General features: G+C 42.3%; 1 protein-coding gene and 1 pseudogene across 1 annotated transcript in view; one reads left to right on the top strand and one right to left on the bottom strand.

Annotated features, from left to right (window-relative positions):
- The first annotated feature begins 1,536 nt into the window (after window positions 1-1,536).
- Window positions 1,537-13,437, top strand: part of LOC144487191 (thioredoxin reductase-like selenoprotein T) — a 33,080-nt gene continuing 21,179 nt past the window's right edge. The window contains exon 1 of the mRNA XM_078205243.1: window positions 1,537-1,756. Coding sequence (XP_078061369.1) covers window positions 1,632-1,756 — 125 coding nt within the window. The 5' untranslated portion in view covers window positions 1,537-1,631. The remainder of the gene's footprint in view (window positions 1,757-13,437) is intronic.
- On the bottom strand, window positions 10,392-10,569 carry LOC144491999 (U2 spliceosomal RNA; annotated as a pseudogene).

Genomic DNA, 13,437 nt, shown 5'->3' with positions numbered 1-13,437 from the left:
AAAATCATGGCACAATACAAATCAGAAAGAATAAAAAACTATAAGTGCTGGAAATACTCAGCAGGTCTGGTAGCACCTGTGGAGTGAGATGAGTCAAAGTCAACTTGAAACATTTTTCTATAATAAAAGCAAAATACTGCAGAGGCTGGAATCTCTGATGATGTGACAATAATACATCAAATCAAATCAAAAGGGTCATCCAGATTCGAAATGTTACCTCTATTCTCTCTCCACAGATGCTGTCAGTCCTCCTGAGATTTTCCAGCATTTTCTGTTTTTGTTTGAAATATATTTATCTCTCCACGGGTGCTGTCAGACCTGCCGATTTTTTTCCAGCACTTTAGTTTTTATTTCAGATTCCCAGCATCCCAAGACCGTAAGAAACTACAAAGGGTCGTGAACAAAGCCCAATCCATCACACAAATCAGCCTCCCATCCATTGACTCTGTCTACACTTCCCGCTGCCACGTAAAAACAGCCAGCATAATCAAGGATCCCACGCACCCCGAACATGCTCTCTTCCACCTTCTTTTGTCACTAAAAAGATACAAAAGTCTTAGGTCACGTACCAACCGACGAATAGCTTCTTTCCTGCTGCCACCAGACTTCTGAATGGACCTACTTTATACCAATATTAGTAACACAAAAACAGAAAATGCTGAAATATCTCAGCAGGTCTGACAACATCTGTGGAGAGAGAATAGACCAACATTTCCAATCTGGATGACCCTTCGTCAGAGCTAAGAGCAAAGAAAATCAGATGAGATTTTCTATGATGGTGGGGGGGGGGGGGGGTGGGGTGTGTTGTAATAGGACAAAGGTACCTTATATTGATTTTTCTCTACACCCTAGCTGTGAGTGTAGCACTACATTCTGCACCCTCTCCTTTCCTTCTGTATGTACACCATGAGGTGGCAATGCCGGTGTTGGGACTGGGGTGGGCACAGTAAGAAGTCTCACAACAACAGGTTAAAGTCCGACAGATTTATTTAGAATCACGAGCTTTCGGATCAGGTCATCACTCATCTGATGAAGGAGCAGCGCTCCAAAAGCTCGTGATTCCAAATAAACCTGTTGGACTTGAACATGGTGTTGTGAGACTTCTTACTGTTCTCCATGAACGGTATGCTTTGTCTGTTTTGCGCACAAGAAACAATACTTTTCACTGTAAACTAATACAGGTGATAATAATAAATCAAATCTTTCTGTAATTTTAGTGCACAAAACCATTCTGCCAATACTGGTTTATACCCACCCCCCACCCACCTGACGAAGGAACAGCCTGTTCCGAAAGCTAGTGGCTTTTGCTACCAAATGAACCTGTTGGACTTTAACCTGGTGTGAGACTTCTTACGGTGTATACTGGTTTATTTCAGACAGTTAGCCAGTTGATGCCTGTAGCCATAATTCTACAATTTGCGCTTTTCCCAATTGTTATTCAGACACGGGTAGTTTGTGGCACAGTGAAACTGGGCAAAAAAATTGCAGCTTCCGGGTTGAGCCATGTGGTGGTGGGGAGGGCAGTCACGTGATGGTGGGACAGTCACGTGGAGGCCTGCCGGCCGCGCAGGCGCAGTGCCCCCCTCCCCCGCCCCGGTCTCCGCGGTGACGGCACTGGATCCGCAGCCAGAATGGCGATCGGCACCGTCGCGCTCTCTTTCCTGCTGCTCGCCGTCACCTGCCTGGGCCAAGGGCTGGCCGACAAGCGGCTGAAGATGCAGTATGTCACCGGGCCGGTGCTGCGCTTCCAGATCTGGTGAGCGGCTGGCTCTGTCCCCCGGGGGGGGGGGCGTGGGGAAGGCTGTCTCCAGGGCTCGCCCGGCACTCACTCACTCACTGTCAGTCAGTCACTCAGAGGCGAGGGTTCAGGAGGCGCTAGGCCCGAACCCCAGGAGAAGTTGCTGCATGTTGTACATTATACTGGTCCTTGGGCAGGGCAGAGGAGGTTGCATAAGATGCTGACAGCGGGGAGGGTACAAGAAATAACAATACTGGGAATAATGTCTGGAATTGATTTTAAAATGTTGATTAATTTTAACATTTTGATTAATTTTAACATTTTGATTAATTTTAACATTTTGATTAATTTTAACATGTTTAATTTTAATATTTTGCCATTGATTTATTTTACTTTATATTGTGTTGGGTAATTTAACTTTATATTGTTGGCTAATGTTATTAACCGATGCAGGAAGTCAGAGGGAAGTAAGGTGGGGACAGAAACAAAAGGCAGTAAGGGGGAAAACATGGAAGGCAGAGAAACAAAAATCAAAAAGGGCCGCAGTACAGAGACTGTGGAGAACTCACTGAATGGGTCCAGTAAGGCTAAGAGAAATTAAAGATAGGGAAAGTACAAAACGTGACAGGACAGGTGGTCTGAGGTGTGTTTGCTTTAATACAAGGAGCATGACAGGTGAGGTGAATGAACTTAAAGCTTGGATTACTACTTTGAACTATGATGTTGTGATAATTATGGAGACTTGGATGAAAGCAGGGCAGAACTGGCAGTTTAACATTCCAGGATTTAGATGCTTCAGTCAAGAAAGAAGTTAAAGTTTATTTATTAGTCACAAGTAAGGTTTACATTAACACTGCAATGAAATTACTGTGAAATTCCCCTAGTCATCACACTCCAGCACCTGTTTGGGTCAATGCACCTAACCAGCACGTCTTTCAGACTGTGGGAAGAAACCGGAGCACCTGGAGGAAACCCACGCAGACATGGGGAGAATGTGCAAACTCCGCACAGAGAGTGACCCAAGCCGGCAATTGAACCTGGGTCCCTGGCGCTATGAGGCAGAAGTGCTAACCACTGTGCCACCATAGAGATCCCTTAGTGGGGTCATGCAGTGAGACCGTATAGGTAGAACTCAGGAACAGGAGTGGTACAATCACACTGTTGGGTGCTCCATAAGGAGGTAGGTGAGGTCCATAATGAGCACTTTGCATCAGTATTCACAAAAGAGAAGGGTGTGGTGGTTGGTGAGTGTAGAAAGGAGGATGTTGACATTCTAGGACATGTTGCGATAAAAAGGGAGAACGTATTGGGGGTTTAGAAAAACATTAATGTTGCCAAGTCCCCAGGGCCATGTAGGGTGTATCCCAGAATACTGAGAGAAGCGAGGGAAGAAATTGCTGAGACCTTGGCCAAAATCTTTGTATCCTCTTTAGTCATGGGTGAGGTACCAGAGGATTGGAGAGTAGCTAACATTGTTTCTCTGTTTAAGAAGGGCAGAAGAGAAAATCCTGTGAGTCTTACATCAGTGGTGGGGAAATTATTGGAGAAGATTCTTAGGGACAGGATGTACTCACATCTGGAAAACAATAGGTTTATTAGCGATAGGCAGCATGGTTTTGTGAAGGGGAGGTCGTGTCTCGCAAACCTGATTGAGTTCTTTGAGGAAGTGACAAGAAAAATTGACCAGGGCAGGACAGTGGATGTTGTATACATGAACTTTAGTAAAGCCTTCAATAAGGTTCCTCATGGCAGGCTGATACAGAAGGTGAAGTCATATGGGATCTGAGGTGAGCTGGTAAGATGGATACAAAACTGGCTTGGGCATAGAAAGCAGAGAGTAGCAGAATAGCAAGGGTACTTTTCGAATTGGAGGTCTGTGACAAGCTGTATTCCACAAGGATCAGTGTTGGGGCCTCTGTTGTTTGTAATATATATATAAATGATTTGGAAGAAAATGATTTATAGTCTGATTAGTAAATTTGAGTAGCGGATAGTGAGGGGGATTGTCAGAGGATACAGCAGGATATAAATCAGCTGGAGACTTGGGCCAAAAGATGGCAGGTGGAATTTAACCCGGACAGATGTGAAGTGATGCGATTTGAAGGTCTACTGCAGAAGAAGAGTATACAGTAAATGGGAGAGCCCTTAGAAATATTAGCAGTCAGAGGGATCTAGGTGTGCAGATCCACAGTTCCCCGAAGGTCGTAATTCAGGTGGGCACGGTGGTCAAGAAGGCATATAGCATGCTGGCCTTCATCGGTCGGGACGCTGAGTATAGGAATTAGAAAATCATGTTGTAGCTGTATATTATGTTGGCTATTTTTACTTGTGTTAGGAACATAGGAATTAGGAGCAGAAGAAGGTAAATTCAGCCCTTTGAGCCTACTCTGCCATTCAATCAGATCACGGCTGATCTCTCCCTGCTCTCAAATCCACCTCTTCACCTGTTCCCCATATCCCCTCATCCTTTCATTCTTGGAAATGTATCTGTCTCCTTCTTTAAGCCGTTCAATGATTCAGACTCCCAAGGTGCTATGGGGCAGCGAGTTCCACAAGTTCACCACCCTCTGAGAAGGAGTTCCTCCTCATAGTTTTAAATCTACCACCTCTCAACCTAAGGTTGACTAATTTTACTTGACATTGTGTTGACTAATTTTACTTTAATATTGTATTCACTATAATTTTTATATTTTGGCATGTTGCCTTCCATTATTTTGTTTACCATAACTTTATTTATTTTGGAAAAGTCTGATTGTAGCCTTTTTAAAATATATAGGTGTGTTACAACATTTCCAGGCTAAAATTAGTTATTTATCCAGTAATATTTGATTTTTCAATCAAACTGTTACACGTGAACCTTGATGGTATGGTGGCAAGTGCCAGGCAAGATCTACAGGACTGATTCTTAACATGAGAGCTAAGTTGAAAGATTGGAGAAACTTAATATTTTGGAAATGTCCAATACATAATACATTATAATATATAAATTCAATAACATTCGCAGGCTAAGAGTAAGAGCATAACATATAGGAACAAGTGTAGACAATTTGGTCCATCAACCCTTCAGCGAGATCATGGCTGATCTGATTGTGGGCTTGACCCCACTTTCTTGTCTGCTACCCATAACTCTTGACTCCCTTGTCAATCGCAAATCTGTCGAACTCGGCTTTGAATACATTCACTGATCCAACCTCCACTGCCCACTGAGGGAAAAACCTCCAAAGACTAATGGACTGGTGAGAGAAGAAATTCCTCCTCCTCCTCTGCCCTAAATGGGAGAAGAAGCATCTCCCCAGAATCATTTAAGTTATCATCGAATAAGTTTTGATTTTTCTTATCAGTTTTACATGTGAATATTTCTGGCATGGTGGTAAACACTCGGAATGCTCTATGAAGCTGATGCTTAACATGAGAGCTTTGTGGGAATACTGGGGAAACTTTGAAAATTACTAACCACTAATCTGAAAAAGGCATATAAAAGTTAATATAGTCTCATGTCTATTTGTATAATGTGGTGAACTGAGTTGAATGCTGTTGTACACAGGTTTTTTTATATTGTCTTGTGAACAGATACTGACAAAATGAAGACAAAAAAATTTCCTCTTTCAACTTCAAGTTCATTGATCTCAATACTGCTTTTGTTTATACGGCCTTTAATCGTTACTTAAAATTTAAATATGAATTAAGTTTTCTCATAGTTCATCCATCCAAGAAGGCCAACACTTCGATTTGATTTATTATTGTCACATGTATTAGTATACAGTGAAAAATATTGTTTCTGGAGCACTATACAGACTAAACATACCATTCATAGAGAAGGAAAGGAGAGGATGCAGAATGTAGTATTACAGTCATAGCTAGAGTGTAGAGAAAGATCAACTTAATATATGGTAGGTTCATTCAAAGGTCTGATGGCAGCAGGGAAGAAGCTTGTTCTTGAGTCAGTTGGTACGTGACATCCTGATGGAAGAAGGTGGAAGAGAGTATGTCCAGGGTGTGTAGGGTCCTTTATTATGCTGGCTGCTTTTCCAAGGGAACGGGAATTGTAAACAGAGTCAATGGCTGGGAGGCTGGTTTGCGTGATGGACTGGGCTTCGTTTACGACCCTTTGTAGTTTCTTGTGGTCATGGTCAGAGCAGGAGCCATACCAAGCTGTGATACATCCGGAAAGGATGCTTTCTATGGTGCATCTGTAAATGTTAGTAAGAGTCGTAGTGGACAAGGCCAAATTTCCTTGGCCTCCCACAAAAGCAGAGGCGTTGGTGGGATTCCAGTTCTTTTAAATAATTCCAAGGCTTTCACTACTCAACTCTGGCTCTATTATTGTTGTATCTGTCAAACAGTAGCCAGAATGTAAAGGTGGACCAGATGACTATTAAGTCATTACTTGTCCAACAATTCCTGTACAAATGTATTCCATTTGATTTTTTTTGTGCAAATAATTATTTCCTGGCAGCAGATCTAAATGTGCTTTTTATTACTTTGAAGGCTGTGCCCTATTCTCTTGAAATGTAGTTTGAAGTTATTTCCATACCATTTTTATGAGCTTTTATGTGCCTTTTCAGATTAATTCTTTGTCAATTCCTTTCAAACTATCTTTCTCTCCTCTTGTACTAATTTTGTTGGGAATCAGCCTTATGAATCTTCTCTAGATTGCCTTCAGATCTTGAATATCACTTTTGTGCCTCAGTGCCAAAAAGGTCTGCAGTGTGGGAGCTGTGGTTTAACCAAAACAGTATGTGGCTTGAGTGTGACTTCCTGTGATTTGTACTTCATGGATTTGAACATTCTGATTTCTTTGACTGTTGCTGCAAAGTGGCTAGATGTATCTGCTAAAACCTGAATCTCTTAACTTGATCATATTTTGTCCAGTTTTTCTTGGATTTAGTCCTTTACACATTGCACTTAATCTATTCTATCTATTTGCATATTTTGTATTTCCTAAATTGTGTTCTGTGAATCAGCTAGATGGTATCATCTACAAATTTGACTGGCTTTTATTGGATTTATGAATCAGTCATTGACATAGAATCTGCAACACACAAATTAAAATGTGGTGATGTTACTTGGGCAAATTTAGCAAAACAGCCTTCATCAGCAATGACCAGTTTATTACTTTTTAAGGGTTATATGTAGAGCAGGGTGCTCGAGGAGGCTTTGACTCCATTTTGAATAATGTGTCGTGATCATTAACATTCACCAAATCTTGCATGGTCTTGGTTGAATATCTTATTTTTTAATGTAAGTAGGCTTACATTAACACTGCAATGAAGTTACTGTGAAAATCCCCTAGTCACCACACTCCGGCGCCTGTCCGGGTACACTGAGGGAGAATTTAACATGGTCAATGCATCTAACCAGCACGTCTTTCGCATTATGGGAGGAAACCCACGCAGACACTGGGAGAATGTGCAAGCTCCGCACAGTGACCCAAGTTGGGAATCGAACCCGGGTCCCTGGCGCTGAGATAGCAGTGCCAACCACTGTGCCATCGTGCTGCCCGGTTGTGGTACCTTCAACATTGCTAACTCTCTACCATATTGAACTGGAATGTCAGCCTTGATTATGGGCTCAAATTCACAATATTTCTAAGCAGTTGCAGGAGAGCAACCAAGATAGCTCATGCATAATATTGGCACGGTGTCTTAAATTACCCAGACTCACTCCCTAATTTGCGGTTAATTAGCTGATCCCAGTTGTGGCAGAAAATTGGCTAGTGAATTCCTTGGATGGTATGTGGAAAGTTCATCCAGAGTTTCTGTCTCTGATGCTTGGTGAGCTCGGTTGGGAATCATTGATTTTGTGGACTTTGTGTGAAAGTAGAGTTAAGCTCAGCTTAGATGTTGCACATTTTAATAGGCTGTCGACCATCAGTGTTTAGACTTGTGAAGAATGGCTGGTTAGGCAATGTTCTGATGGATTCGTTATTAATAAATTCACAGCATGTGGGTGTCAGTGACATGGCCAGTGTTAATTGCTCTAGGAAAAGGTAGTGTTTTTTTGTATCACTGCAGCCTGTGGTGAAAGTGCTCCCAAAGTGTTATTAGAAAATTCCAGGATTTTGACTGAAGGCCAATTGTATTTCCGAGGTGGTGGTTTTCCTACACAATTGCTACCTTTGTTCTGGCTAGTGGACATCAAGAGTGCGGGAAGTGCTGTTCCAGAAAGCATGACAAGTTGCTGTAGTGTGTAGTGTAGGTGGTGCACACTGCAGCCATGTTACCACTGTGGTGTTGGGGATGAATGTGGTGGGCGTTTGGATAGGGAGTCAATCTAGTGAGCTGCTTTGTCCAGGCTGGTGTCAGAGCTGCACTCACCTAGACGTTATAGGGTCTGTGGGATCTGTATGCTGGTATGAGTTAGCTGTTTAAGGGTTGAGGGTTTACTAACCATTTGATACTTGAAACACACTTCAGAGTATTATCTTCTGTAGTAAGTAAAGGGAGGCTTATATTCTGGATGGAGCTTGAACAGTTTCCCTGAGCCCTGCAATTCACTTGTTGAAATACAATGGTATCAGGAACAGTAGTTTTAAGCTTAGTGATGGATGTATTCCATGAATTTTAAGATGCCTGGGATTCATGCAATTTACTGAGATTGGGTTTGTTCCATAACAACAACAACTTGCACTTATGTACAACCTTTAACATTGGAAAACATCCCAAGGTGCTCCACAGGAGTTACATAAATTTGACACTGATCCCAAGAAGGCAGAATGACAGTGGTGTAGTAAGCAAGATACTGTGGATGCTGGAATCTGAAACTAGAACAGAGGATGCAAGAAAAACTCAGCAGGTCTGGCAACATCTGTAGGGAGAGTAACAGTTAACGTTTCGAATCCTTCAGAACTGAAGGGAGGAGCAATGAAGACAGCGAGAGTTAGGCATTAAAAGGAGGAGAGAGAGATGAAGGTGTTTGGGAAGGAAATCACAGCTTGGGCACCGAGAGAGGAAGAAGACGTGTGCAAGTGGGAGGGTGAATAATGTGCAAGTGACCAGAGTTAGAGGAATGAGGAGTCATTGAACGGTTGTTGAGATTGAAGGGGCTAGAAATAGGGAGGGGTGAGGCTATGTAGGAATCCGATCGGGTTGAAAGGTTTAAATTTGAGGTATTGGCTTTGGTGCTTTTCCGGGTCAGAGAGTCGTGATGGGTGAGCGGGTTAACACGGGCAGTAAAGTTTTGGAAGTACTTAATTTGAAGGAAGGGGGAGGGATTGGTGACTGCCCAGGAACACCTAAGATCAGTTGAGTCTGGTAGGAACGAAAGCATCTACCAACATTTCCGCAGTAGATACGCGCTGAAGTTGGGGTAGATATGAATGTGTTATGAAAGTGGAAGTCTTTGTGATGGTATTTATATGGAGGGGTCAGATGCTCAGTGTTAAGATCAGTTAGGACAGTGAGGTTGCAAATCGTCTTTAGCCCAAAACATTGTCCCGGAAAGGGAATAGCATCTGTAGCAAAGAAACTGAGCTTGTTTTCTTTATTCGTCCAGGGAATGTGGGTGTCGCTGGCTGGCCCAGTCTTTATTGCCCATCCCTAATTGGTTTGCTAAGCCATTTAAGAGTAAGCCACATTGCTATGGCTCTGGAATAACATGTAGGCCAGACTAGGTAAAGGTGGCGGAGTTCTTTCCCTAAAGGACATTAATGAGCCAGCTGGGGTTTCATGGCCATCATTAGACTTTTTAATTCCAGATTGTTATTGAATTCAAATTTCGCCATCTGCTGTGGCAGGATTCAAACCCAGGTCCTCCGAGCATTATCCTGGGTCTCTGGATTATTAGTCCAGTGACAATACCACTATGTCACCACCTCCCCTCAAGTGGGATTCTAGGACTGACTTTATTTTGCCAACTGAAAGAAATTGAGCTCGACAGATGTAGTGGTTCAAGAAGACAGCTCACCACCACCTTCTAAAGGGCAACTAGGAGTGGGTAATTAATGCTGGCCTAGCCAGTAATGCCCACAGACTGATAACACAGCCAGTAGTGGAATCCAAAAAGATGGTGGGTTAGAGTTGGGTGTCTTTGCTACCTAATGTTGCATCTTTGGATAATTATTTTTATTCATTCATGGGTTGTGAGCGTTGATGTCAAGGCCAGCATTTGTTGCCTATATTGTTAGGGGGACAATAGATAAGAAGTAGGATGGCATCAAAGAGATCCTTGGAAGACTCCACAGAGATATTGGTGTGGGAAGTCATTGCAGGAGATTATGTGGCTACAACTGGCTGGATAAACTTTAGGCTGAGGGAGAACTCAGCTGGAACACAGACGAGAGGCATTGAAGGAGGTAGTGTGCTCAATTTTATGTTGAAGAATGAGTGCATCTCAATTACAGTCACGGGGGACTTTGATTAGAACCATTTCAATGTCCCAAATCAAAGCAGGTTAGAGAGTTTTGAAACATGTGTTTGCATGATAAATAATGTGGAGATGCTGGCGTTGGACTGGGGTGGACACTGTAAGATGTCTCACAACAGGTTAAAGTCCAACAGGTTTTTTTAAAATATACTTTTCCAATTCAATCAAATCAGATCCAATTCAGAGTCTCAACAAGTTGAGACATTTCCGATCCAGGCTGACAAGACAGGACGGGAGACCAAAACCACCCTGTCCTGGGCCTGATCTACATGAGTCAAGCTGATTGGAGAAGGGGGAGGATCCTCCTCCAAGACTTGAGCTCATTTGCATCTTAGCCAAAAGGCCGAGATGCCGCTTTAAAAAATTGCTTCATATGAAACATATGAAGCCTCAGCGTAACCTAATGACCTCAACCAAGTGCAGATCCGATACTACACTTGATCTTAGCCAAAAGGCCGAGAAGCGGTTTATTTGGTAGCACGAGCTTTCGGAGTGCTGCTCACCTGATGAAGGAGCAGCGCTCTGAAAGCTTATGCTACCAAATAAACCTGTTGGACTTTAACCTGGTGTTGTGAGACTTTTTGCTGCATGATAAATGAGCATGGATTTACGATGTACAAGCATGAAAGACTTTGGAGTGGAAAAAGAGGTGACAAATGGTGTGGTAATTTGCAAGATTTAGAATGGAGTGGGACAATGTCTGAGAAGAAGGAGTCATTTACAGTGTCGGCTATCAATTTCTCTGCCTTTTTTTCTTTAAAAAAAAACTTAACCTGCTAAATTATAAAATGGTTTTTGACCAACAGTATAGGCAGTGTGGCTAGAACATATTGCTTTCTTCCCTGATAACTCTGACACAATTTAATTCCACTGGGTACAATTATCAGGGAGTCTGTAGCTGCTTTGAGGTTTTCCGTTTCAGGTGTGGTTGTAGGCCTTGAGATGTTTTGGTTAGGTATGATGCAGCAATATTGTGACAATGCTGGCTTGTTTGTTCATTGCATTTACCTCCGTCAGTAAGATGAGAAAGCAGAAGGATTACCCGAAGGTTAACTGAATGGAATATAAATCAGCATCGTTCTGTGGATTTATGCAATAAACCTTGCTCCCAGTCCTTTACACAGTCAGATTTTAAAAATTTTTATTTAAGTGTACACTTGGGTTTGAAAACTAAAATAAATACAATGTGCTGCCAGAAACTTACAATCCCTTCTTGACATAGTTAGTTACTCATTTCAAGAGGGTAAGTGGGTAAAAGGTAGTGGCTCACCCAGTAGCTTTGATTTAAAAAAAAGTTTCTCTCCCCATTCTCCACCTGGCAAATAAAACACACACCAATAGCTGAACCAGCAAAACATGACTAATGATGTGGAATGAAGTTCAAATAACAACCAAAACTCAGGCCTTCCATGCTGTTCCAACACTAGCAACCAGATTGTTCCCATTATATTTTATGCCACGTCTACCTGGAAAAGCCCATGAGGTGCCGCCACCACGCAGGATATTTGCAAATGCTTTTCGTACATTGTGCAAGTAATGCAAAATGTGCCTCATGGTTAGACTCCAGTAACACTCTTTTCCCTGTGTGTACTCCAGAGCAGTAAACAGTCTCTGCAGCTGCACTGCAATCTGTGAACAGGAACCCCTGCATTTCAGCCTCATTAAATATCGTTGAGCTTTCAGTATGAATTGTAATTTCAAGGCCAATAATATTTATTCTCATTGAAATGGCAGAATGTTCTTTTGGTCATTCTGTCTGTACTTGGCACGTCACAAAAATTGGCCTTTTTGCAACATTTCTGAGTTTAAGTCTTGTTATTTCATTTAACAGTTTTTCAAGCAGTGTCAGATTGGCACAATGCATCACACTTCTTTTTCAGTAAGACGTCGGAATTGGGCCCATTTGCTGCACAGCTATCTTTCCAGAAAATTTTATTACAAAAAAATAGTTTGAAGGCATCTGAGTTGACAAGCTGGTGGATCTGACCAATTTGGTCAGTGTACATGATGTAGATTCTGATGCACCACGTCGACTTGATTCTGCTTGAGCTTGGATTGAGGTGTTTATTTGTGGGAGTGTTGTTTTCAACCTCTCCCAAGAGATTGATGGGTTAAGTAGCGGATAAATGGTACTTGTTTTGCACCATAAGTGCATGGGCCTGGTTTATATTACTCATCCTTTGCGCCATGCTAGATGGCTTTTAAACATTAAAAAAATGCTTGCATTTATATATTGCCTTTCACAACCTTGTACATCCCAAAATGTGTTTCGCAAATGGTTGGAGATTTTGAGGTTGTAATGAGCAGGGCAGACAAGGAGGAGCCAGTGAGTGTAGCATTTCTGAATTTTCAAAAAAGCATTAGATAAGGTGCCACAAAAGGAGGCTCATGGGATTGGGGATAATCTATTAGCATAGATTTAGAATTGGTTAACAAACGGAAAACAGTTGGAATAAATAGGTCATTTTTAGACTGCAACTATTGGGGTACTGCAAGGATCAGTACTTGGGCATTACCTATTTGCAAGTTAGAAGTTTATTTATTAGTATCACAAGTAGGTTTACATTAACACTGCAATGAAGTTACTGTGAAAATCCCCTAGTTGCCACACTCCGGTGCCTGTTTGGTACACTGAGGGAGAATTTAGCATGGCCAATGCACCTCACCCAACACATCTTTTGGACTGTGGGAGGAAACCAGAGCACCTGGAGGAAGCCCACTCGGACACGGGGAGAGCTTGCAAACTCCACACAGACAGTCACCCAAGGCCAGAATTGAACTTGGGTCCTGCTGCTGTGAGGCAGCAGTGCTAATCGCTGTGCCACCGTGCTACCCACTTTATGGCTTAAATGAGGGGACTGAGCGTAATATATCCAGCTTTGCTGACTATACAAAGTTAGGTTGCATAAATATACTGAGGCGAATGCATAGAGTCATTATGGCATTGGAATAGCCAATTAAGACTGAAAAAATATAACCAGGTCATGTGAATGGGCAAGAACATGGCGGATGGAAAATTATGTTTTAAACTGTGAAATTATCCACTTTTAAGGAAAACTGGAGAACATTTTTTGAATAGAGCGACTGGGAAATGGTGGTTTTGGGAGGGACCTGGATGTCCTTTTACAAAAATCAGGATGTGCACGTTTGGCAAGCAGAAAACAAGTTTTATGTTGGCCATTATTACAACAGGATTGGAGTAGAAGATTGACGAGTCTTATTGCAATCATGTAGGGCCTTAGTGAGACCACACAAGTACTGTGGAAAGTTTTAATCGTCTTACTCAAAAACGAATATGCTTGCCTTTTGGGAGGTCCCTGGGATGAGGGGATTGT

The sequence above is a fragment of the Mustelus asterias genome, chromosome 3 (assembly GCF_964213995.1).
Source record: "Mustelus asterias chromosome 3, sMusAst1.hap1.1, whole genome shotgun sequence".
Classification (NCBI taxonomy): Eukaryota; Metazoa; Chordata; class Chondrichthyes; order Carcharhiniformes; family Triakidae; genus Mustelus; species Mustelus asterias.
The sequence above is the reverse complement of the archived record's forward strand: the minus strand, read 5'-3'. Positions and strand labels throughout refer to the sequence as shown.